This window comes from Trypanosoma melophagium (assembly GCF_022059095.1).
Source record: "Trypanosoma melophagium isolate St. Kilda chromosome Unknown ctg35segment0, whole genome shotgun sequence".
Classification (NCBI taxonomy): Eukaryota; Euglenozoa; class Kinetoplastea; order Trypanosomatida; family Trypanosomatidae; genus Trypanosoma; species Trypanosoma melophagium.
The window spans coordinates 297,014-323,676 of record NW_027125172.1 but is presented as its reverse complement, the minus strand read 5'-3'; the positions used below and the strand labels follow the sequence as shown (position 1 = coordinate 323,676).

The following is a 26,663-nucleotide window of genomic DNA, read 5'->3' as shown; positions in this document are numbered from 1 at the left end:
CTTTTCGTTTCTCTTTCATTTATATTGTATTTATTTTCTTTTCCAAGTATATAGTAAAGATATTTGTGTTTTTGTGTAATATATATATATATATATATATATATATATATATATGTTCCAAGAGCATCAAAGGCAACTTCCATGGTGGAAGTTAATCGTACTGGACGATGCCTACCGTAAACGCATTACCAAACTCACAACAGAGCGTTATCGTGAGGAAATGTATACATTGCAGTACTTCCCAGAACACCTCGCCCCTGCGGCGTGGGATGATGGAACTCCAATCATCGCATCATCGCAGTATATTTCTGTGGAAGACGATAACACTCCATGGGCGAATAAACACCCGGAAAGTGTGATTAAAGTTTCTGCCTTTCATACACTTCGCACAGCGGCGGTTTCCACCACTGTGGTGTCTGGTAGAAATGAGGAAGAGGAGGCAGAACAAATCCTGCACAAAGTACGAGAACTTTACGATGCAGAGAAGCCAAAGGAACGTCTTTATGGTTTATCTCATATATGGAATAGACAACTTCCACCGCGGGGATTTATTCGTTTATGGCCTAATCCCGCAAGAGCCATGTGGCCATCTGTACTGGATTGCAAAGAAACACCCAATCGTCATACCGTGAATGGGGCAATAGCGGCACAAACAAGAGGAGAGGGAAATGTTACACTTCCACGTGATATGAATCCCGCCTGTTTAAAAGATCCACTATGTGTACAGGTATTTCAAAAAAAAAGTGCAAGTCATAATAGTAAAACTAAAGAAGATTATGGAAAGTATCTTGGAGCATGGCGGCAGAGTTTACTTCTTATTCGTTATAAAGTTGTATGTTGGGCACTATATGAAGAGGAACGAAGACGTACTTGTGGTGTAATTGGTCGTCCAGTATTACCAAGTGATAAAGCTCATACAAGTATTACTTCTCCTTCTTTTTCATCTGTTTCTTCTTCTCCATTAGAGAATCCAGATGTGATTCTTAAACATGTACCACAGTTTTCTCTTCCACTATTGCAATTACAACGTCATAATGCCACTACGATATTTAGTTCTCGAACATGTCGTGTACAAATTAATAGTGTTATGCCGCCTGTAACATGGGAAGGTATTACCCCGTCCCCATCTTCGCAGCGCTCGGATCGTTCTTATCAAAATTGGCATATGTTACATCGTAATTCCACTCTAACTCGTCAAGCTGTACGAGATGTGTATAATCTACTTCCAAAGAATAAAGAAGGATTAGTAACGAAAATAACATTTGTGGAATTTGTACTAAATTTATTGAATCTTTTCTTCCCCACACGATATGCAGCTACAAGTATCGCTATAGCAGAGGAAGAGTGGGCTTATCGTGGAACTACCGAGTTAGTTAATTTTGAATCCTTCTTTGAACACTTTTTTAGTTTCCCTTTTATTTTTCTCCGTGATTTAAACACGGTTACAGTACAGGAGTATGTGGAGGTGTGGTGTTTGATTCGTGTCTGTCTCTTGGAAAACAGTGAGAGTATTCACAGTAGTGCACAACGTGCGATGAATGAGAGTACTACTACTACTAATACGACATCGTATAATCAATCACAAACGCCTCTTAATTTATCTATTAGACGACCTTTATCAAGTGCATCACTGCGTTGTGGTAGTAATCGTGGAAATAGAGGTTCTACTTATTTAGATGCGACAATACGATCAAAACAGGGATTACGTGATACACTATTACAAGCACCACCACCGCTAATTTCTGATATTAGTGGTTTATCACACGCTGAGATTATTCACTTGGGTATGAAAGACTTTCAGAATACCGATAATTATCCACTCTATCGTGCTCTGCAAAGAGTAGAATCAGAATCCGCCGAAATGTTTCGCTTTGTATCACCCTCACGTTTATTTCCTTTACGCTATATAAAAGGACAGCTACTACTACTTGCAGAGGAAGCGAATACGAGAGTTCGAGATCAGCTGCGAGAAGAAAATGGAACTCATAAACGGAATGATAATCGTAATAATAATAATAATAATAATAATAATAATAATAATAATAATATTGATTATTATTATTATTATCAATTACAAACAGGGATGAATCAAGAAACGCCACATATGTTTGACTCATTACAAGCGGCAGCAAAAGCAGCATTAGTAGATGTACAAGCAAAGGGAAAAGAAGGGATGAGTGAACGACAAGAACTACTGGAGCGAATTGAGAAGGAACGACGTCATAGACGACTTATAGAAAGTTCTATGCTTTATCAAGAAAAACGTCAAAAGTGGCAAAAGGAACATGCCAAAGTACTTACACATGTTGCTAGAAGTCATAGCTCGTGGGAATTTTATCAGAGAGAAGTGTATGAAATACCACGCGAAACCACAGATGAAGAAGATGCATTAATAACGTTTGTACAAGATGTTCCAGATGACTTTTTTGATGATCGATATCCTTTACGGGTTCGACATGGTGTTCATGTGGCTCGACTTCGTGCCCTCGCCGAACGTTCACGATGCAATAATAAGAATAAGAACAATAACAATGATGATCATAATAATAATAATAATAATAATAATAATATGCATCTTCAACTAACAACAAGTACAGATGATACCACGAGTGATCATAATCATATGATAAACCAAACTTCTAACGATCACACTTCTTCCCCTGTACCTTTTTCTACGGTTAGTGCCCGGGCCACACCGGAGGATGATCGTCTCGCCATATTAACAGCGAATGGTGCTGTGGATATGTTCTCTGCACGCAAACGTTTACCCGGTGTTGTTTGTACTTCTCCTGTGGCATCGAAATCACTATTAGCCAATCGTGTAGTTTCACCAACGTCGTTATTATTATTAGCGCATCTCTCTTCTTCTTCTTCTTCTTTTAAGATGCGAGCTGCTGCTTCGGGAAGAAGAACTGTTTCACCATTTAAGATTTCTTTCCCTTCTCTCTCCTCTGCACGTGGTCAGGAGCGATCAATTATACAAGCCACACACACACCGATGGGATTAGTGGATAATGGTGTAAACAAGGAAAGAGGAGAAGAAACGGAGATGAATTTGGATACAAAACGGGATCTACAACTTCGTATGCGAGTTAAAAGGGAAATGGATATTCGTTATCGAAAGATGTTGCGTACAATGCCACATCGTCTACATCCACTTATTGTTGGAACAGGAAGAAATAAACATACTACTAGTAGTAGTATTGGTAAAAAAAAGCGTATTCCTGCTGTGGATACACCTGCTACTGCGAGATAGTGGGGAATAAATGATAAGGAGTAGAACTAGGATCCGAGCAAACCCCCATTTAGCGCAAATAAAAAAAAATGGATGAAATGGAAAGACAGAGAAACTGTGATTTGTTGTTGTTGTTGTTGTTGTTGTTGTTGTTGTTGTTGTTGTTTTTCTTTTTTGTATTGAAACCTTTTTGAGTGTTTTGCTTGTGTGATTCACTTATTATGTACAACATGAATATATATATTTATATATGTGTGTCTTTTTTTTTTCTTTTCCTTTTACATTTAATGTGAAGTCATTTTTTTTTTTTATTATTGTTATTGATGTTTAATAATAATGATAATAAAAAGAAATATGTATATTCAATTTGCACTATCAATTCAATGGATGTCTTTTCTATATCCCTTTCCTTCATTTTCTTCTGGAATTTCCATATATACATGTTTTGCTGGAGAATAAAAACTACACAAATACTTTCTTTATTACTATTATTTATACACCTTTAGACTCCGTCAGTTTATATGCATTTATTTATTTAGTTTTCTTTTCTCTTCTTTTTTTCTTTTTTTTTGTTGTTGGTTCCTTCTTCAGGGCTTCTGCTACAGCAGCTGTCTTTACTCTTTTCATTCTCTCAAAGGAAAAAGGAAGGCCTCTAGAGCGATACATCTAGTTTTACTAATTATATTTGTATTTATTTACTTCTATCTCTCTCTCCCTCTGTGTGCCCGTGAATACAGTGGGATTTGCTTACATTAACCATACGCTTTTCCAAAATGACTGTTGGTGGTAATGTCTTAACACCATCCTCTTCGAGTGTCCCTGTTATTCAATTGAGTTCTCGCCTTATTGTCGGACTGCGATTACATGGCACTATCGCGGCTTTACATCCACGTATTCCCGGTCAAATCAAATGCCGTCCATTTCTGCGTTATTTCGCTGAAACCCTGCGACGCTTAAGATGTGATGTGACACTTTTTATTCCACCTACACTTGCTAGTGCCTCAGTGCCTATAAATACCAATACGAATAGTAGTAATACTAGTTCTTCTTTTTCTGGTTTTAATACTTCAAATAATAATAATAATAATAATAATGGAATGTGGCAAATCACACAGTTAAGCCATCATGAGTTCCCCTGTCTTTATCGTATTGTGGAGGATCCCACATCTGGTCTACGGGGTGGCAATGGTGGAGTGCGGGGCCGTCAACATAATGCGGCCGCACGTGTGAACTTTCAGGATTATCTTTGCCGTATTGCAGCGGATATGCAAACTTCTTCTAGTCGTATTTTATTTGTGGATTCGGAGATTAATTATAGATTTTCACCCGTGCAAACACTCGTTGTAGAAAACTTTCAACCTCACCAGACACGGGAGAAAGAGAATAGAAGTACCAGACATTCACGTAGGACATCAAATAATAATGATAATAGTATTCCTACAATGGCAGAGAATACAGTTCGTATGAGTCAACGTCATTCCGCTATATTAGAAGCAGAGTATGCATGGACACAAGGAGATCGTAATAAGAAACGATTCCAGCAGGATCGTTGTTGTACCCCTTTCGCCTCAGAGATGTCTCTAAACATAAATGAAGAAATGCATAATAATAATAATAATAATAATAATAGAGATCTAACAGAAGATGTACGTGCGGCGGCACTGGCGATACAACGTGAGGATTACACACTAGTGGCTCTTGCTGGAATGTTGGTGGAACTCGCAGCGGCGGATGTGTCGGTGGCGGATTATTTACGTGTGGAGCCGTTAGTGGAGAAACTCACTGTTCCCTTTCACGGGGATGTGAATTATCTCCCGGTGGAGAACTGCGAGGATATGGAGCAGTGGGATTGGGAGAGCGTGGAGGTGCGGGAGGACCCACTGGTACCAGATGTGGAGGAGCGGGAGGAACATCGCGATATGTTTAAGTGATTTTATTTATTTATTTATGTAATTTTTTTTTCTGTCTGTGTGTGTGTTCTCATGGGTTCGCCTTTTTGTTTTATTTTTCTCTTAGTGTTTGATTGTTTGTTTATCTGTTGAGGATTTTATTATTATTATTATTATTATTATTATTATTATTATTATTATTATTATTATTATTATTATTATTATTATTATTCTATATGTATGCCTGTGTGTTGGACTGTAATGCATCATGTTTCTTTCTCCTTCCTCTCTCTTTTATTATCATTTTTAACACATATATATTATTTATTATAGTAGAAATAGTAATATAACCTACCGCGTACATTATTTTTCATTTGTTTGTTTCGGCAAACAAAGTAGAAAGAAAAGAAAGAAGGAAAAAGAATCCAATACAAACCGAAGAAAGAAAAAACGAAAGAATCCCCCTAAAAAAAAGGGTAGAGAAAGAGCAAAAACAACAAGATATATTTATTTATATATATATTTATTTATTTATTTATTTATTTATATAAATATATATATATATAGTTATATAGTTATATATATATATATATATATATATAAGAAGTGATGAGTGCATCACTAGCAACACTCGCCAATACGCTTTCTTCGGAATGCACATATTACGCCGGAGATCCCGATCTCTTAAAGAATGAACGTTACGCCGAACGCATCACAAAACTCTTAAACTCAGATAAAGCCGATCTTCTCACCGCACGTGTGGCGATTCACGCCCAACTGCGTGATGCCTTTAAGGATGATAGTGTACAAAAGATGCTTAAACCATATCTCCGCGAGGGTGAATCCTTTCAAACACTCATTGATGATGCGAAAAGTCGAGCCAAGTTCTTTTCACGCAAACAACAGGAATTACAGGCGGAAGTTATGGCGAGTGAAGAACAAATTGCATTGCGAGAGGCACATCGTGAATTGGCGGCGTGGGAAAAGGAAAACGCGGTATTATTACGTCATCAAATGTTCATGTCTTATAAACCATCCATGACACTTTTACTGGAGAGTGCCGCCACCATTGCACTTTATCGTCAATATACATTACTTGAAGAGGGCGATTACACAAGTGAGAGCAGCAGTGGCGAAGTACCAACACAACTGCGTAAGATGGGAGGAAAGCCATTGTTTACAACACAGGCCCCAAGTAAATCATTTGAGGTGGATGAGCATACTAAGATGTACTCGCAGCAGGTATTACAGAATAAACGTGTGGAGTATGAGGAAAAACGTGCCTTGGTTACACAACGTCGTAAAGGATTGGAAGAGTGTCCATCACTCTTGCGTTTACAAGAGTTTATTAATACACGAAATGAAATTCTTCGACGATTTGGAATTGATCGCCTTGTTTCACTTCGTGTTCGTAAAGATAAGGCATTGGCAGAACCCTTTGAAGGCGGTGAGGATGCTTCTGTTGCTGGATTACCAGCGAATAACGAAATTATGAAGAGTCGACGTGTGGCACAGTATTCACTTCCCAAGATTGTGGAACAGTGTTATAAGAATTATGTAAGTATTCTCGCCACAGAGGATTGGGATGCCATGTTAAGGAATACCAATCTTAATAACCGTGAAGCTATGCAGGCATTAAAACCTTTAAAGGATTTAGAAACCTTTCGTTATTGGTTTCTAGCAAGTATTACCGCAGATGCTCCACAAATTGGACCGAATAAATTGGTAGGAAAGAATGTCACAACGGCGGATGAGTATAAAAAACTTTGGCAACCGCAGAAGAGTAACTATGTACCTTCACTTAATACAGCACATCGATTGAACTTTGTCAAGAGTGTTGTAGAACCTCGTGGACTTCCTCACATCGTCGTATTATCACCTGTAAAATATACCTACATGCAAAACAATGATCCTAATACGATTGTGCGAGGAGAGTTGGATATGATGGTGTATGATCACACAAATGAAAAGGTAATTTTAATGGTGGTGGATTCCCACGATGATCGCCGTCCCCGTGGGGCATTCCTGCATGGACAAGAAGAACGTTATCGCTTTGCGGCTGTTATTCGCACCGCTATTGCGAATGATAATGAACTCCACAACTTCCAATGCCAAGGCACTGTGGCCGAGTACTTCTTTGATCCTGAAAACGGTGCGGAGGAGAATTATTATTGCATTATGGCACCTGCGAAGATTTCCCAAAAGGTTGGCGCCACAATTGATGTGCCTGTGAAAGCCCTTCGCCCCTTTACATCCTGTCCACCCCGTTATTTCTTATTGGGATCTAATTGGGGTGTCAGTTCCGGTTCTGGAAAGAATCCCTACGCAACTTCCTTCACCCACGCCGAATTAAATGAAGAGGCAATGGTGCTGCAGCAGTTCATTGCGGATGGCTATGTGCAGAAACACATCATGCCGCAACTCCTCACCCGCAAGGAGGGACTGGAGTTGATGGAAAAGGAAAAACAACAACGACTGCGGGAACAGAGAGAGGCGGCACGACAGAGTGGGGCGGCGCCAAACTCCGCACGCGGCGGATATCGTTCATTAACACAAACACCGCGGGAGAGCAGCCGCACCCCACGACAGACCGCCGCCAACAGCAGTACACAAATAAGTGATGCACTAACAGCGGCCGCAGTGGAAGAGGAAGATGATGGCATTCTCCCAGAGGAAGAAGATCCACTCGCCCCAGTGGTGCCGGAAGATGTTTTACGTCCTCTGCGAGATACATTGATTAATAAACGATTCCTGCAACCCGGATTTCTGCAACGGCGGTCAAAGGATGCGTATGTGAAACAACTCCCGGCCGTTAAGGATGGACAGCTGCGTACACCGCTTGTGGTATTTCAGGAGTTAATGCGATCGAAGTTTGGGGAGGAGGAGGCGCCGGAGAGTCCACCGCAGAGTGCGAGAGGACGTCCGAGGAACAGCAGCACTGGAAGTGCGCGGTACAGTCCAAGAAATCAAACACGGGCACCGGCGAATGTTTCCTGGTTTTAGGGAAAAATAATAATAATAATAATAATAATACATTTCCTCCCATTTTATTCCACTTTCATATATATTGACACGGGTGGGTGTGTCTTTTTTTCTATGTTTCCTTTATCATAGTGGAATGAAGAGATGGATCAGTTGGAATTGGCTAGTAAATAAAGCCAAAGATTGTAAGAGTTTAATGTATATATATATATATATATATATATATATATATATATATATAATCTGTTATTTTGTGCTTTTACAAGAGTGTTTTTTGTGGGTAGAGTAGAGGAGGATGAACCAAAATTGGTAGACAACAAGAGACAACGAAAAAAGGAAAAGGAAAAGTAAAAAAAAAATATTGGGAAGGGCAAAAAAGAAAGAAAAAGAAAAGTAGAATTAAAGTGGAGCAGTATGTGTGTATAGGCGTTCATAGTTTTTTCTCTTGTTATTGTTCTTGCGAATCATGATGATGTTGATGATCTTCTTTCTGTTGTTTGTTTGTTTGTTTGTTTTTTGTGTGTGTATTCGATTGCATATTGCGCCGATTATTACATTACTACACACAACTCCCTTTTATCAACTCCACTTGTTCTTGTTTTTTTCTTGGGTTTGCCTTTTTTTATTATTTCTTCCCTTTCACTACGTTGTGACGCTTCATCGTTTATTTTTATTTATTGTGTTGTAGGTTTTCTTTTCTTTCCTTTTTTTAACGAAGAAAAAAAAAAGGTTGCCGAAGCAAAAAAATGGCGCAGCTAGAGTTTCTGCTTAACTCGTACAGTAATGGTGGATATATATATATATATATATATATATATATATATATATATATATATATGAAGAGTGAAAAGGATTGCGTAAGTAGACAGAAGAAAGAAATAATACTCATAATGAGTGAGTGATTGAAGGGAAAGAATAAAGAAAAGAAAGAAATAGCGAAAAAGAAGTATGAATGAATGAATAATGAGAATAATGACCATATGGGTTTAGTGATCCTTCTTTTTTTTCTTTTTGTACGTTTTTCTTTCTTTGTAGCATTTTCTTTTCTCTTTCATGTGTTTATTCGCATTTGCATTGGAAAAGAATATGTTTTTTTTTTTTTTTTAGTTTTATTTTTCTGTTATGAGTTTTCATTTGGCATGTTTTCCTGATGCCATTAGAACAAAAAAGAAAAGAAAAAAAACAAAGAGAATTTCAAAAAAAAGGAGAAAAGGGGGGTTTAACAATTTACAAAGATAAAGTAAAAAAAGAGAGAAAAGTCTTCTAAGGCAACAAGAGAGGGAAAAATAAAGAATTATGTGTTTGACATTTCTTCTTTTTTCTCTTTTCTTTTCTTTCCTTTTTTCTATTATTTATTTATTCGTTTGTTTGTTTGTTTTTATTTATTCCCCCCTCCTCCTCATCTCATTCTTCATTAATGCAAAGAAGAAAAGGAAAAGGAAAGAATGGAGAAGAGAAATGAAATATCTTTAATCGTTATTATTTCTCGCCTTCACTTCTTTTTTATTTCTTTATTTCCCCTCGTCATTGACTTTGTTATCATTTTTTCTTTTTTGAATTATTCAAATTTATTCATTCTTTTTACTTTTTTTTTCCTTTCTCTCTCTATTTCTTTTTACTGTAATACCCTCTTTTGTTTTGCACCATTAAATAGAAAGAGAGAAAAAGAGTCTCTATTCACGGCGTCTCTCTCTGCCTCTGTTTGTGTGTGTTCTATTGCCTGAGGCTTCCTCAACACATCCACTGCACGTAGCTCTAAACAAACCGAGAGAAGAAGGAACAAATAAACAAAAAAAGAAATATATATATATATATATATATATATATATATATAAGAAACAAAGAAATGCCTTCTATTGGTGTTGGCCCCTCACGCCATAATTCCCTCGACAACTCTGAAGTGATCGCAGCCCCAACACAAACACCACCAAACACAACAACAACAACAGTAGAAGCAGCAGCAGTAGAAGCAGCCACAGCAGTAGTAGAGGAAGAAGAAACAACGGTATTAACGACAAATGCCATAGCAGCTGCGGAGGATATTAACAGTGCGAGAAATACACCGAGTGCATTAGACGCATCTACCTTCTGTTGTACATGCGGTGTTTCTAACAGTTTCAGTAGTTGTCGTCGACTGCCGTGTATTCTCCGCGGCGTTTCTCAACAACAACAATCGCATCTTGTTACAACAAGAGAAGAAACAGAAAGAAAAGAAGATGAGGAGGAGGAGATGTATATAACAGGAAGAGCATTAATGGGAGAAAAGGAAGAAATACAATCATCGTTAAGACCCATTCCACCACCTGTTACAGGAGGAATAATAAAGAGTGGGAATATAAGAGAAACTACTACTACTACTACTACTACTACTGCTATTACTACTACAGGTAATACTACTATTATGGATAGTCAACGACGATTGGTGAAACACGCCACATCGTCATCCTCCTCCTCTATTTCTGCTGGAATTCCCCTTTCACGCTATCGCGCAAAGTTAGAAGAATGTGCCGCCCTGCATGATCAACTGCAGAACACCGTTTCAGAGTTGTGTATGACGCGGGAAGAGTTAAAGAGTGTGCGAGGGGAGTGTCAAATGTTAATTGCTGAGATTGTGCGATTGCGGGATGTACTTAACATGACAACATCGGAGTTACACACACAACAGCAACGGGTGGAGGAATTACGGCGGGAGAATAAACAGCTGCGGGAGGAACGACGTGTAAGTCCACAACAACAACAACAACAACAACAACAACAATCACAACAGCAACAAGCACGATTACCAGTATTACCATTATTACCTCAATATCAACAAGGACAAGGACAAAAATCATCATCATATTATTATCATCTCTCATCTAATACGATGCGCCCAGTACCAGCGATGATGGATACGGGAGGGTCTTATCAGGCATCCACCATTGGACAGAGTCGACTTGTCTATGTGAATCCCAATCATAATAACTTTAATATTACGAACAATAATAATAATAATATGATGTATACCAATCAAACATTCCCACCTGTGACGTGTGCAAGTGAACACCGACCAACGCACTCCGCCGCGGCTGTGCGGGTTGGTGCGACGCATACAAATACGAATACACAAACATTCGTACGTGTAGATACCCGCGATGTTACAAACGCGATGGCGGCGTATGTTTGTGAGTGTTTCCGCACAGAAGTAATACCACACATGGAATTACTGCACAGTTTATACGATGGCGGTCGTCTTATGGCTGTGGAACCGCCCATCACATACGCCCAGTTATGTGCATTGAAACGTGTTATTATTGAAGCCAAGGCCATGACACTAGCAGATAATAATAATAATAATAATAATAATAAGGAACAGCAACAACTACTACTACAACTACAAAATAAAAGGTCTACAACACAGGGTAGGAATACCAACTATACAGTGTCCACGTCCACTGCACCAATGCCTTGGGTACATAATGTGGGACTTCTTTCCTTTCGTAGTGATAGTTGGCATGCCACTCTTGGTTTACTACTTTCTATGATTCGTTCACTGCCGTCTGTGCGAGAAGTGGAATTATTCGCAATAACTGAAAACGCCGTTATGCAGCGACTCGCAGAAACACTCATGATGGAAGTTCACGTGGAGGTACTCTCTCTACCCGAAATGGCTCTGACAGATGAGGGTCTACGCGCCCTCTTTTCTCTCATAATACGAAGGGAAAAATTATCCATGCAAGATCATAAAGAAGCCGCAAAGGCAATAACGCCTTCTACAGCCACATTTGGAAATTCCGCCGCTTCTGCGGTTTCACCGTTAACGGAATTCACCGATCTTGCTGTTGTCCATTCGCCTGTTGCTGCTGTGGATGCCTTTGCGAGTGCGGCGGCGGCGCTTCGCCATGCCTCTGCGGCTGCTGCCGTTGAACGGGCATCGCTGTTAGCTGTACAATGTTTAGATCTCAGTCGTTGTCACATTACACATCCCACCACACTCTTTCGCGGATTCCGCTGCTCCACACTGGAAGTACTTATTTTAACTGGATGTAGTGCACTGCGGGATGTTCACGTGCGTGATATACTTGAGGATTGTCCACAACTGCATACACTTGATCTTTCCGGCAGTGATGGACTCACCACGGCGTGTGTGACGTATATAAGTAAGCATAAACGTCTTAAGGTACTTCGATTAGAGAATTGTCCTGGTATTAAACGATTGGAATTGGTAAATATAGAAGTTCTCTTCTCTTCATTAGCGTATGTGGCAAAATTGCATGCGCCAGAACTGCGACGTTTACCAGTACCAATTACACATGCAAATGTTTTGTATGACTTTTTCGCACCCAAATTAACAGAAATAACATTAAAAGGAATCATAATAGGTCGTGGTACTCTAAGTGTATTTATGCATGATTCTAATAATGATCATCATATTGCGACTGGACGTACTAGTCCTGGAATTCCCCTCAGTAACAGCAGTCTGGCATCCTTGGAAAGTAAATCACATCAACAACAACAATATGTTTCTTGGGAAGGTGTACCACAACTTCTCGCTGTTGGGTTTATTGATTGTGTTATCACGCACTCTTCTGAACTAAAGTTGTTTCTACAAAAACAAGCACATCTCCTACGACTCTCTTTACATGGTTGTAGAGGTGTAGTAGATGCTCAATTGGCGCGACTTCCAACCACACTGGTAGAACTGGATGTGGGTGGTGTGGCACAGTTAACACGTAATAGTATTCAAGCCATTGTAACCCGTTTACCTAATCTTGTAAAGTTAAGTCTTAAACAGGCAGGAAATGGCATTGATGATATGGCAATACATCAATTACGTGCATTAGGGAATTTGGAGGTGTTAAATCTACTCGGACTTCCACAGTTGCGAGATGCGGCGGTGGTGGCGGTGGCGGAGGCATTACCGAAATTACGATTGTTATATCATGAAACCGCCGTTGTGGAAACAAGAGCCGCAGCCACTGCCGCTACTGGAGTACCAACAACCACAACTGTTAATACTATTAATAATAATACAGGAACCACAGAAACATCTTCGCCATTTGCGGTACTTCGCGTAGAGCGGAGTGATGAGGAGGACAATACACGCCGAGATATTCATCACTGTACACGGGAATTATTACAATTACGTAATGAAACAGCACTCGCACTTTGGATGGAGGCACAACTCCCAAAACCCGCCACACTTCTCCCACAACGTTCCGTAAAATCAACAACAGCAGCAGAGATGGCTGTTGTGGGAATTCCACATCCCCCACTAACCGCCAATACAACTTATTATGAGGCCACACAAAGAATTCTATCTCGACAAGGCACACGTGCGGTTGGGGATATTTCCAGACATTCCTCTACGGCCATAATGGGACAGGATGATGATGGATTATTAATGCTACAAGAGAAACCTGATATTATGACATTTGATGATGTGGAGGAGAAGACAACCACACAGAATCCATCCTCCGGTACGGGAACCACCGCGACGTTAATGCCTGCTCAAAAAGAAAATAATAGTAATGAAAATAATAATAATAATAATAATAATAATAATAATAATGAGGAGGAGGATGTTGCGAATGACGAGGATGAGGATAATGATAATGGTAATTATGGAAAGTCAGGACAGGGCCCCAGTGATAATCGTCGTGTTGTAATGGATAATGGAATGGATGAAAGAGGAAGAATGGCTATTGAAAAGGCACCACTCGGACCGTGGGATGAAGCCGATATCGTTGATGAGCATCGTCGTTACTCTAATTCTTGAATTCAATAAATACAGAATACTCATATATATATATATATATAGGAATGTGAGTCTGTATATGTGATTGCATTTTTGTTTGTTTGTTTTTTTCGTTTTGCAGGCATGTATGGAAGGATGTACTGGAAATAACGATAGGTCAGCAAGAGGGAGAGCTAAAGATGAAAAAGAAAATAATTCTCTCTCTCTCTCTCTCTCTCTATATATATATATATAATATGGGAGACACTTTAAATTTTCTTATTTTTCTGTTTCTTTTTTCCAATTATTATTGCTGGAGAAGATTTATGTAGGACACCTATTGGTCTTGTCGTTTTTTCTCTCTCGTATTCTTTGAAAAGAAGAGGTTGGGAATATGTATATATATGTAGTTATGATTGTCTTTGTTTCTTTTTTGTTCAACTTAATGTATACCAACAACGATGGGGTATGTTTAACCTCTCGGAAATTTTGTCGTTATTGTTTTCTTTCTTTCTCTCGTCTATTACTTCAAACCACGCCCATATTCATTCATGTATACCAAGTTATATATATATATAACTGGATATAGTTGTATAAAATTCTAACGATGATGGTGCGTGTGAGTCTATTTATTGTTTTTTCTTTCAGTCTGGAACAAAATCAAAAAAAAATGAAGGAAAAGGGACTAGTCATACTTCCCGATTTCCCCTTTGATATTACAATTATTGCTGTTTATGATAACATTTTTTACTAAGTGTTCATCTTTTCTTTTCTCTTCGTATTTCATTTATACTTTAATCCCCAAAGCGGCAAGAAAGTATTCCTCCCGCTTATCTCTTAGCTGTTTTTTTCTATTTTTTTGTGAGAGTGATAGAACAACAGGAAGGAATTAAGTAAAGAATAGGACCATTACAGAAGGAGTGTTTGTGTTTGTGTGGAGGAAAGACAAACAAAAAGGAAAAGAAAGAAGTCTTTAATGTCTGGGAATAGTGAAGAAACACCGCAAGGCGTTCAATCATCCTATGCGGAACTGGATGAAACCAACAATAATAATAATAAATACGATGAAATAGAAGAACCGGAGAATGTCGTTTCCAATAAAACACAAGACCACAATCAGACAGATACTACAAATAATAATGATATCAGTACGGATGATTATTATGAGATTGGAGATGATGTTATAACAACGCAGAAGGATAAACCACAGGAGAGTACAAAAACAAAAACAAGGCATGATTCTCATTCTGTTAGTAGAAGCAGCAGCGTGGCCAGTAATAATAATAATAAACACACCAGCAAAAGTAGAAATAGTAACAAGCCAAATACAGATACTTCCATCAAGACAACAAAGCTTGAGCCTATCAAATGTCCCTCGATGGATGATAAGAATGGGAATAGTGCGATGAACAGACAGAGTACAACAACAAAGTCAACCAAATCACGAACTCCACAAAGCAGTACAGCATTACCGGCCGTGAAGAGGCAAAGCAACACAAACAATCATAATAAGAACAATCAACAAGATTCCTCGCGACAAACTGGAAAAGGAGAGAAAACACGTTCTTCTTCTCCTCCTGTCGCTGCGGCTGCAGTTTCTGATCTTAATAATGGAAATAGGAATGGAAATTTTTATCCTGCGGTGGATATTTATCTTTCGCCTGATGCCTCTGGCACTGAAACGAATAGAAAACGCCAGCACAAACACAAACACGGGCAATATCCACAAGGGACAAATTCTAATTCTAATCATCGTCAAAGAAGAGAAAAACAACAACAACAAATGCGTAATACCTCAAGGGTAGAGAACACAGAAGATGGCGATTGGAAAACACATGATCGTGCAGAAGATCACCATACTCGCGAGAGTGTCGAGTACGTGGCCCTTCTTAATTACTACGATGAACTGTATAAGGGTGATAGCAGTATTGCGAAACTACGGAAGATTTTATCCTCGGAAGATATGACACGCATGAAGGAAACAAAATCCGGACGAAATTCCAAACGGGGTTATTACAATCAACAACAAGAAAAAGAAAAAGAAGGGAAAGAACAACAAAATCATGAAAATGAGAATAACGATAATACACCAACAACAACAATGGGAAAAGATGTTGATGGAAAGAGAAAATGGGTGCCTGTCTCACGTGGGGCGAATCATCTCACCACGATGAGTTCCGTGTCTTTACAGTCTAATAAACGTGATCCACAAACATTCAATGGAACAGAAAGAAAAGAAGAAGTAAACAACGACTCCTCTCCAGAAAAACAACAAGAAGAAGAAATAAAAGAAGAAAAAAGAACAGTACGTGAATCCTCCAAACCACACGAACAATGCCGATCTAAAAGACATCTTCCCACACCCCGTGGACAGTACACAAGCCGCCCACACGATGTATATCAACGCTGCCTTCAACAACTGCTGGGACGCAGCAACAGTGGAAATGATACAACAGCGACAACCACAACAATGCAATTGAGTTACAGTTATTCGTGTATTCTCTCTAGTAAGTACAGACACGGCACTTCACGCTCTCCAGAGTCTCATAATAATAATAACAATAATAATAATAATAATAATAATAATAATAATAATAATAATAATAATAATAATAATAATAATAATAATAATAATAATAATAATAATAATAATAATAATAAAGAGGCTTCTATGCGTTATACATCATCTCCCACACCGCCATTGCAGAAGCGTGATGGGGGCGAACACGCACACAGCAGTGAGACCACACTAGAGCGAATATACGGAGTTACACCGAATGGAAAACGCGGGAATCCTTCTTTCTCCTCTTCTCTTCCCGCAGCGAATAATACACGGGAATCGAAAAGGCGTAAAGAGCAGCAACAACAACAAGAACAAAATCAAGAAGAGAAAAAAGAAAAGGAGCAAGCGCAGGGAAGTGAAAAGGAAAAGGAAAAACAGCAGGAAAAGAAGGAAAAGGAGCATCAAAAGAAGGAGGAATCGCAAGAGGGCGGTCATGCTGCTTTTCGAGAATTGGAATATATTCCAATTCATCATGGAACTAGCGATGAGAATAGTCTCAACAGTGCCCATTCATTGAGAGCAGAGGAGGAGCAGGAGCACAATGATGAAGGCGCACCGCAGGAACTTTTTGTTTAAATGAAGGAAATGAAAAAAAAAAATGCATCTTGAAACAAATGATAACATTGGTAAACAATGAGTATTGATGTAGGCTTTTCTTTTCTTTTTTATTTTTTTTTCTTTATGTGTTCTCTTTATGTGCGATTTATTCCTATTGCTGCACAGCTTCTCCAAGTTGCCAATATGTAGATATTTCTACACTGATGTTTTTTCTTTTTTTTTTTTTTCCTCGGCATTTTTTATTGTATTTTCAAAGTTTTACTTACTTTGTTTGTCATTGTGTTATCTCTCTCTGTGTCTGTGTTTTTACTCACCTTACTCATGGACGTATATGTTAAGGAGTAGAATGAGTAAAATAGTGTGCTGCGTTTATATTATGCATACAAGCAAACACATAAATATATGCATTCTGTGGAACTATGTATATTGTATATACTTCTTTGTATTTGAAGCAATTTCCTTTTTATATTGTTTTTTTTTTGTTTTTATTGTGCCCTATGTTTTGCTCTTCTATTTAGTGTTTTTTTTTTTTCGTTTTGTTTTGTTTTGTTTTTTGTTTTTTTGGTGACCCTTTTGGACTCTCCCCTTTCACTCTTGTGAGTATATACATATATATTAACTGATGTTTTCAAATTTAATGGTTAGTTTTCTGGTTGTACTTGCGCATTGCTCTATTTTTTTTTTTTTTTTACTTCTTCTTTCTTATTTCTAGTGAAATTCATAGCTGTTTCTCTTCTCTGAATATCCATTTCAAGGCGTATTTCCCTCGTTTTCTCACATTTTATATTTCTTTTCCTCTATCACGCATTATGTATGTTTGTATGTAAGGTGAAATGTGAATGTCGGGAATAATGGCTCAAGATGTATGGAAAGATCTACACCAGTGGCGTGCTGGACGCCCTACAAACACAATCACAACAAACGAAAGGAATGAAAATAAAGTTGACTTAAATAAAATGTTAATTCCGCAGCTTCCACGTAGTTTTCGCCCACATCGTATTGTTCCACATCTCTACGTGGGGTCATTAAATGATATTAACGATACATGGGCACTGCAGCAGCGGTTAATACCGGATGAATTATTTCTACTAATCTCAGCATGTGGAAGAGGAGAATCCCCAACGTTAGAGTTACGAGAACTAATCCCATCAAGACATACAAACATATCCACAACAACAACAACAACCATAACAAGAAGAGAAAGAGAAAGGGGAGAAAAAGTTATCAAGAATGAGAAAGATGATAATAATCGTGTGCGTCGTTTGGCATTGTGTTCATGGGATAAACTTAAAGAATATGTTATGAGTGTGAATAACGCTAATAGGGAATCCTCCTACTTGCAAATAGCAGAATGGTTACAACACGTATTAGAGTCCCGCTCATTTACGCTTGTTGAAAAAGGTCTGGAATTAACCGAAACGAATAATGATACAAAAAATAATAGAAAATTTCTATACTTTAAGTTATCCCTACCATGGGAGGATGAACCATCATTTCCGGTGATAGAACACTTCTCTGTTGTGACTGCACTAATGCGGGCGGTGGTGGAGGGACTGGAAAAGACGGTTGTGTGTTATTGTATGGCAGGGAAGTCGCGTTCTATAACGTTGGTGTGTGCATTTCTTCTGCGATCTTGTTGTTCTCGCCTTATCGCTGAAGAGAAGGTGGTGAATGTTGTTGAATGCAATTCGAACTCTCCTATTACTAATAATAATAGTAATAATAATAGTAAGAGTGTTGCTGCTGAGATGGTGAAGGTGGTGTTAGACTTTGTGCAGGAAGTACGGTGTTGTGCCTGTCCTAATGTTGGATTTATACAGCAATTGCAGTTGTATGCCGGTGAACTTATTTATGGAGAGAGAAGAATGGCTCTGTGAAACTCACGGGAATCTCTCCTCTCTTTTTGCTGTGAGATAATAATAATAATAATAATAATAATAATAATAATACTATTATTATTATTATTATTATTATTATTATTATTATTATTATTATTTATTACTTTCTCAATATTGTTCTGTTTATATGTTTTTGTCTCATCATGTTATTATTATTTCCTTATTAACACAGTATTCTTCATATAAGAATTTACCCTTCTCTTTCCCACACTCTCTTTATTTTCCTCTTCTTATTTTTAGTGCACATTAACGCTATATATAGTAGAGAGAGAAAAACTATCACTGTTGTATAATCTGGACGATAATAAGATGGGCAACACTGAGAACAGAACAACTGAAGCACCTCCATCCGCAGCAACATCATCTGAACAACAACAAGAACAAGCAATACACGAAGAAGAAGAAGAAGAAGAACAACAACAACAACGAGAACAAGAAGAAGAACAAGATCAAGATCAAGAAGATCAACAAGAAAAACAAGAAGAACGTAATAACAGCAATGTAAAAGACGATATTGATATCCACGACGTCGTCTCCGTTCTCCGCTGTGGTGCCTGTAAATACCCACTGTGTTTGGTAAATGACATTCTCGCCCACCGCGCTCACGATGCCTGGATGGCGCACGTCTACGCATACGAATTGGATCTCTTTACGGATAACACGCCGCTGTGGTGCTACTCCGCCACAAATCCCGCCGCCCGGCGATTTGATATTATTCGATGTAAATCTTCTTATGCGATGCGGCTGCGGGGGCCGTGGTCGCGGGAACACTCTTTCTTTATTGGGCATGAGTGGTGCTACTGCAGCTGCAGGAATTGTAATCATTTTCTCGGTTGGGGATTTCGGCTTGTGCAGAGTAGTAATAGTAATAGTAATAATAGTAATAATAAGAATAGTAGTAATAATAATAGTAGGGCCAGCAGTTATACCTCCATCCTTGGGGAGGACGGGCGAGGGGAAACCGTAGAGGAAGAAGAAAATGAAAAGGAGCATGAGGCGAATGATAAAGAAGAAGAAGAAGAGACGGAAGAAGAAGAGGAAAAAGAAGAAAAAGAAGAGAAATGTGGTTTGATGATTGAACCTGAAGGTGTTCTTTTTGTTGGATTGATTCTCACACATTGTGTTGGTGATGAGAAGTTCCCGCGGCAAATATACGAGACATTACAGAATATGTGTAAGACTTTCCGAGGAATGGAAGGGCTCGGATTCCGCTAATATATATATATATATATATACCTTTTCATTCTCTCTCTATCTCTGCTTCTTTTTCGTTTGTTGTCGTTTCATTTCCGAAATTTTTTTGTACTTGATGGTTTTTCAGTTGATGTTCGGTGTTGATTCATTCATTTATTATCTGCTCTTTTTATTAGTGTTTTTTTTTTTATTTTTTCTTTGCTTCTTTGGCGCTGCTTATCAATGCTTATTTTATTCCTCACGTGCGATTCTTTTCATGATTTATTTCTCTTTATAGTGGGATACAGAGGCATCATTTGTTGCTCTTCTCCATGTTCGTGATCGTTGAGATTCTTTCTTTTTTTTTTTTGTAAATGGTTGCTTTATTGTATATATATATATATATATACTGTGTTCTTTATAGTATATCGCTTAATGTGTAATTGTTCTTTCTTTTCATACTATTTTTTTAATTCGTTTGTATTCCTCTATGAATTTCATACGCATATATAAAATGGGGGTGGAGGAAAGGAGTGTAACGACAAAAGAAAAAAAAGAAAAAGAGTAAGGGAGAAAAAACTAAACGATAGAAAAAAAAGGCACAATAACAATACCAACGAATACGATCAGTAGTACTATTATTATTGGTAGTAGAAGAATAAGAAGAAAACAAAAGAAAAAAAAAATGGCTCAAAACTTTGAAACCTGGTTAAATAACTTGTCGCCCATGACACGGTATATATTAGGTATTGCGGTATTTCTCACAGTTGTCTCTTCTTTAGGCGTTGTTGGGGGTGAACGGCTTTTGTTAACACAAGACGTTATTACGCATATGCAACTCTGGCGACCGTTTACTTCCGCCTTCTTTTTGGGAAACTTCTCTGCTAACTGGCCCTTCTCCCTTGCTATTCTGATCATGTACTCCAATTATAATGAAAAGTTTGATTTTATGGGAAAAAGTGGTGATTTTGTGTGGATGTGGCTTTTTATGATTACTATTGTGACGGTGGTGGGTTTATTTATTGGTCTTTACTTTACGAGTTTTTCCCTCATGATGGCACTCTGCTGGGTATTCTGTAAACGGCATCCGGAGATGAATCTGACGTTGTTTGTATTTGAGTTCCGCGCCGCTGTATTTCCATGGGTCCTTCTTCTCTTCCATGTTATTATGGGTGGGGCTTTTATGGAAGATATCGTGGGAATCGTAATTGGGCATTTGTATTATTTTCTCAAGGATGTTTTCCCTGAAACACACGGTATGAATCCTCTGCGTACGCCCGCGTGGTTTCTACGTCTGGTGATGCCAAATGATATGAGAACAGGACTACATGTGTGGAGCTCCGGGGCGTATAGACCAGCGGGGAATAGTAATAGTAATAATATGAATATGATGAGTGGTTCATCTTCCTACAGTACAGGAAGTGCGGGGGGAAGTGGAAGTGGATCGCAACATCGATGGGGGAAGGGACGTGCACTTGGTAGTAGTTGAAAATGAAGAAAGGATTAGAAAAAAAAGAGAAAGAAAAGAGTATATATATTTTTTTTTCTTGAAAGTGGAGGAAGAAGAAGAACCCGATCGAATAAAAATGGTAAGACTGTTATGGTTACTATTTGTGTGTATTTATGTGTATTTCTTTCTCTATTGTTGGTGTTGTGGTTTTCCTTATGAGTTGCAGAAGTGACGCTTTATGTTCGTTTGTTTTTCGTGCGTTTTTTTTTTTCCTGTTTTTTGGCGATGATTGATGTAAGAATATCCTGTTCAATCTCCAGAGGAGGAAAAAAAAAGGAAAAAATCATACTCATAGGCGTTTTGGAAATAGCTGCTCTGTTTCTATGCGCTATTTATGATGAGGTTCATGTTTTTCCCCCCTTTTCTGCCTTCTTTCTCTCCCTTTTTATTATTATTATTATTATTATTATTATTATTATTATTATTATTATTATTATTATTATTATTATTATTATTATTCTCTTCAGCAGGCGAGGTAAATTCATGCATACTTCCGGTGTTTATTCTTACCAGTTCTGTTCTACTGTATAAGGAACGTAAGTGGTACAATAGCGATACTATAAGGGAAAGAAATCTGCGTTGCGTGAAGAGTTTGCACACAAATATATATATATATATATATGTCTGTTTGTGCGTGTGTGTTGATCTCCACCTGCTTCCATTTCTTTCGCTCTTTGTTTGTTTCTTTCTTTGTTCGTTTTTCCTACTCCACTCTTAATAGTAAGGAGTTCGTTTCTTGTAATTTTAACCATTGTCTCTTCTCTCTCTCTTTCTATTTCTTTACACTCTAGCCAAATAAATGCAGTCTGACCATGCGATACCCACAGACCACCAGAACAGCCAGCATGAACGGGAACAACACGAAAAGGAAGTACTAAATACGGTGGAGTATCAACAATTGCTATCCGCGCTGGATGCCTCCCAGCGATTGGCGGTCTGTGAAGACACATCCACCCCACTCCTCATCCTCGCCGGTGCCGGCAGCGGCAAAACACTCACAATGGCCAGTCGGATTGCCTACATGCTTCTCCACGGTGTGGCCGCAGAGAACATTCTCGGTTTGTGTTTCTCTCGCCAGGCCGCAGAGGCCCTGCGGGATCGTGTGGCGGCGGTGCTGCCAGCCTCCATGGCCACTGCCGTGCGGCGATTGAAGTTGAAAACATTTCACGCATTTGGACTGGAGTGTCTGCGGCGGCACGGCTGTATTGCACTCACAACTGAAGTATATGATGCCCGACGGCAGCGGGAACTGGCGGCGGCGGTGGTGGAGTCACACGCCGTACATCATAAAGGCATAGAGGCGGTATTGGCATTGATTGAGTATGTGAATAAGGCAAAGACAAAGAAAGATATGCGGGCGGGGGTGGAGATGGATCCCTCACGACAGGCAGCGTATTTATTTCGATTCTATCAGATGATGTTGCATGATCAACATAATGCGGTAGATTTTGGGGATCTAGAACAAATGTTTCTAGAAGCCCTACGACCTGTTAAACCTGTAGAAAGTACAGATAATGAAAGTAGTAATAGTAATAGTCATATTAGTGAGAAGACAAGTACAACGCGTTTACCATCTCCAGTAGCTTTACAACTTCGTTCTACTTATACACATATTGTGGTGGATGAATTTCAAGATTTGAATGAAGTACAATTAGAGTGTCTTGCTCTTCTTGCAGGTGATGTTTGTCGTGTAACGTGTGTGGGTGACCCCAATCAATGTATTTATACTTGGCGAGGAGCGGCAACAAATAGTTTCGATCGCTGGCGTAGTCGGTTTCCACAGACCAAACTTGTAAAGTTAGAAACTAACTATCGAAGTTCTGCAGAGATTGTAAATGCCGTAAATGAAGTAACAAAACTTTCACAACAAAGTTTTAGAGGACAATGCGGTCGTCGTATTATGTTAGTACGATGTGAACATGCATGGGAACAGTTATTACTACTTCCACGTGTAGTGGAAGAAGTCCTACGAACACGTGATCGTGGATTACAGTATAGTGAAATAGCTATTTTATGTCGTACACGCCGTAGAGTAAGAGATGTTATGCAGGCATTAGAGCGAGAACAAATTCCAGTGTGTGAGTTACGTCGTAGTAAACCCAATGCTACTACACTTGTACGGGCTATGCTAGCTTATCTACGTCTTTGTGTACATCCACACTCTAACTTAGATGTAGAGTGTGTTATTCGTGATGCCCCGAACCATTTTACAACAGCTGCGGCAACAAAATTTCTCTTTGCTTTACAAGCGGAGTCTCTGCAGCGAAGACGGACGTTGGGAACGGCAGAACTTCAACGCGCTGAGAGTCATATTAATTATTCTCACTATACTATTCTGCGAGAATTAGTACATAATGGCTTTGCACACGTACATGAACGACTACGTACAACAAAGTCACAACAGAAGATGCTTCGAACATTGATTGAAGTTACAACAGCGGCTCATGATGCACTTGGACGTAAATATTGTGATGTGGAGGAAGTGGTACGTACAGTAGCAGAACGTGCGGGATTTGATGAGGGTAATGCAACCAGTGTTAAGATACGCCGTCGTATCTCTGGTAGTGGTATAAATAACCGTAGTCATAATAATAATAATAATAATAATAATAATAATAATAATAATAATAATAATAATAATAATAATAATAATAATAATAGTATGAATACATCCATAAAAAGAGAACGCTTTTCTTCTCCTTCTTCTTATGGTTCTAAAGTACGATCATCATCATCATCAATGCGTCGTTCTGCCGCTGTATGGGATGATGATCATGATATTGATGAGGATGATAACGAAGATGCATCTGTCATGTCTATTACACAGTTGTTGGTGGAAGCTTGTCGTGCAGTACAGCAACAGGTACTAGCAGAGAAGAACACTATTACTACTACTACTACTACTACTACTACTACTACTACTAATAATAATAATAATAATAATAATAATAATAATAATAATAATAATAATAATAATAATAATAATAATAATAATAATAAAGAGGCAGTCGTGCGGGATGATGCCTATACTGTATTACAGCGAGTTATTGATGAGTTTCTTGCACTTCTCCCAACAGACGATTTTGGTCCTTTAAAACATGGATTAACAACAGAAACAACTACCCCAGCAGCCATTGCTGTTACGACTGTTCATCAATCAAAAGGAAAGGAATGGCCTGCTGTAATTGTACCTGGTTGTTATGTAGGAGAATTTCCTATTGATATACGTAGTGCGGAGGAAAAGCGAGTTTTTTACGTGGCCATGAGTCGAGCTATGCGAGATCTTGTTTTTATTACAGCAGAACGTGGACCCGCTCCTGGGCGTGGTGGTGATAACAATGATGGAGACGAAGAAGAACAAGCCCTGCAAATAACACCGTATCTATCTAGTATTCTTCCTCTCATGGAAACAGTAAACATGTCCTGCCATGAACAACCTCAAAAACAAGAAGGAGAGGATGAAAAGGAGCAACAAGAGAAACGAGTGAAAATAGAGAAGAAAGGAGGAATGGCATAGTCCTTATTGAGTTCCCCATACATACCTACATACAGATATACATAAACATACAGATATGCATATTTTCATACATGCATGCACAGTGCTTTTTTTTTCTTTTTATATTTTTTCTTACGTAAAGGTAGCTGATCTGTGTATTTGTTTGTTTGTGCATACATAATAATAATAATAATAATAATAGGTGAGCAGAATATATGCCGAAAATGGACGCCTAGCGGCACTTTATTTCCATACGTTTGCATTTTTTTTCTCTCTGTTTATTGATATTATTTTTTTTTGTTTCTTGAATTTGTATATCTCTCTGTTTCCCCTCCAATCGAACTACATGTATATATATTTTTTTTCTGCGACACTTTTTCTTGTTATTTTTTCTTTTTTTTTCTTTCTAATACCTTTATGGTACCAAAGTGGACTGGAGTAATATTTATTTATTTATATATACATCCATTACACTTTTCTCTCAAGGTATACGTACAGAAGTATATACATATATTTTTTGGATATCCATTTATCGAGAAGAGTACAAGAAAACAAATATTTTTATATTTATAAATATTTCATTAAGAATAATAATTATCTATAAGCCATTACGACTCTTTTTTTTTCTTTTGCCCCTATGCTAACGCAGATAGATGTTTCCTCTGTAAAGGGTGTTTTCACTGGATCCGACCTGGATGCCTTTGCTGACCCCACGCTGGTGGATCGTGTGTTAGAGCTCACTGGCCTCTTTGATGCGGCGAGGCGGCAGTTAACGTCCCCCGTGCGGGTTGCCTACATTGGCACCGCCGTCTACGATCTTCCTGCCTTCGCCGCCCAGTACGGCCGGTGGTTCCTCGCCCGTGGCTGTGCGGTGGGAGAAGTCCGCGTGGCCGACCCCGCCCGCCCCCGCACGGTGGACGCCGCGGAGCTGCAGTTCCTGCGGGAGGCGCACGTCGTCCTGCTGGCCGGCGGCAACGTCCTCTTCGCCCGGCGGCGGTGGGAGGAGTCGGGGCTGGACGCGTGTCTGGGGGCCCTCGCCGTCCGGGGGATCGTTCTGGCGGGGGGTGCCATCGGCTGGTTCACCGCCGGCCACAGCGAGTCGGCCGACCCGGCGACATACGCCCAGCCGATGCTGCGGGCCGCGCTGGAGGGAAAGGAGGAACGAACAATAAGAAGGGAAGAGGAAGAGGGAGGAGGAGTGGGGTCGTGGAGTTATATTCGTGTGCAGGGACTGGGTTTACTGCCGGGATTGATTTGTCCGGAGTATGATGGCCGAGGGAGTAATGGTGTAGTTCGCAGTGAAGACTTTGATAAGATGATGAAACGTCACCCAACGGAACGTGGAATTGCCATTGATCATTGGGCAGCATTAGTATTAAACGGAGACGGTACGTATGAAGTCTTTTCGCTTCCAGGCAAAACTCGAGTAAATGATAATACATCTACACCAGCTGTATATGTGAAGGATGTTGTGAATGGACAGTTGTCTACAGTAGTAGTACCAGTGAATGGATCTGTGGAAACGTTACTACGGCAGCCAACAGGTCCTATTGTGCGGGATCCATTTGAGGCGTATTATGCAATGGAAAATCCAACAACAGCAACAGAAAAATTAATCCGTCCACCACATTAAATCTCATTCA

The 26,663-nt window shown here is 39.1% G+C and overlaps 10 protein-coding genes across 10 annotated transcripts; all 10 read left to right on the top strand.

The window, feature by feature from the left end:
• Positions 1-112: 112 nt before the first annotated feature.
• Positions 113-3,256, top strand: LSM04_007900 (uncharacterized protein; the record flags this gene model as incomplete). The annotated part of the gene is made up of 1 exon (XM_067338731.1): positions 113-3,256. The coding sequence occupies one exon, from the start codon at positions 113-115 to the stop codon at positions 3,254-3,256; it is 3,144 nt and encodes a 1,047-aa protein (XP_067188757.1).
• A 752-nt stretch (positions 3,257-4,008) lies between these two features.
• On the top strand, positions 4,009-5,166 carry LSM04_001681 (uncharacterized protein; the record flags this gene model as incomplete). The annotated part of the gene is made up of 1 exon (XM_067338730.1): positions 4,009-5,166. The coding sequence occupies one exon, from the start codon at positions 4,009-4,011 to the stop codon at positions 5,164-5,166; it is 1,158 nt and encodes a 385-aa protein (XP_067188633.1).
• A 567-nt stretch (positions 5,167-5,733) lies between these two features.
• On the top strand, positions 5,734-8,127 carry LSM04_005459 (uncharacterized protein; the record flags this gene model as incomplete). The annotated part of the gene is made up of 1 exon (XM_067338729.1): positions 5,734-8,127. The coding sequence occupies one exon, from the start codon at positions 5,734-5,736 to the stop codon at positions 8,125-8,127; it is 2,394 nt and encodes a 797-aa protein (XP_067188704.1).
• Positions 8,128-9,952: 1,825 nt separating this feature from the next.
• On the top strand, positions 9,953-13,864 carry LSM04_009495 (uncharacterized protein; the record flags this gene model as incomplete). The annotated part of the gene is made up of 1 exon (XM_067338728.1): positions 9,953-13,864. The coding sequence occupies one exon, from the start codon at positions 9,953-9,955 to the stop codon at positions 13,862-13,864; it is 3,912 nt and encodes a 1,303-aa protein (XP_067188799.1).
• A 934-nt stretch (positions 13,865-14,798) lies between these two features.
• On the top strand, positions 14,799-16,961 carry LSM04_009010 (uncharacterized protein; the record flags this gene model as incomplete). Its single annotated transcript, XM_067338727.1, has 1 exon — positions 14,799-16,961. One exon carries the CDS (start codon positions 14,799-14,801, stop codon positions 16,959-16,961), a length of 2,163 nt encoding a protein of 720 aa, XP_067188787.1.
• Positions 16,962-17,782: 821 nt separating this feature from the next.
• On the top strand, positions 17,783-18,820 carry LSM04_008039 (Dual specificity phosphatase; the record flags this gene model as incomplete). The annotated part of the gene is made up of 1 exon (XM_067338726.1): positions 17,783-18,820. One exon carries the CDS (start codon positions 17,783-17,785, stop codon positions 18,818-18,820), a length of 1,038 nt encoding a protein of 345 aa, XP_067188760.1.
• A 330-nt stretch (positions 18,821-19,150) lies between these two features.
• Positions 19,151-20,056, top strand: LSM04_008180 (uncharacterized protein; the record flags this gene model as incomplete). Its single annotated transcript, XM_067338725.1, has 1 exon — positions 19,151-20,056. The coding sequence occupies one exon, from the start codon at positions 19,151-19,153 to the stop codon at positions 20,054-20,056; it is 906 nt and encodes a 301-aa protein (XP_067188766.1).
• Positions 20,057-20,699: 643 nt separating this feature from the next.
• On the top strand, positions 20,700-21,503 carry LSM04_000321 (Derlin; the record flags this gene model as incomplete). The annotated part of the gene is made up of 1 exon (XM_067338724.1): positions 20,700-21,503. The coding sequence occupies one exon, from the start codon at positions 20,700-20,702 to the stop codon at positions 21,501-21,503; it is 804 nt and encodes a 267-aa protein (XP_067188599.1).
• Positions 21,504-22,323: 820 nt separating this feature from the next.
• Positions 22,324-25,041, top strand: LSM04_000714 (uncharacterized protein; the record flags this gene model as incomplete). Its single annotated transcript, XM_067338723.1, has 1 exon — positions 22,324-25,041. The coding sequence occupies one exon, from the start codon at positions 22,324-22,326 to the stop codon at positions 25,039-25,041; it is 2,718 nt and encodes a 905-aa protein (XP_067188611.1).
• Positions 25,042-25,657: 616 nt separating this feature from the next.
• On the top strand, positions 25,658-26,653 carry LSM04_003981 (Peptidase S51; the record flags this gene model as incomplete). Its single annotated transcript, XM_067338720.1, has 1 exon — positions 25,658-26,653. One exon carries the CDS (start codon positions 25,658-25,660, stop codon positions 26,651-26,653), a length of 996 nt encoding a protein of 331 aa, XP_067188667.1.
• Between the last annotated feature and the right edge of the window lie 10 nt (positions 26,654-26,663).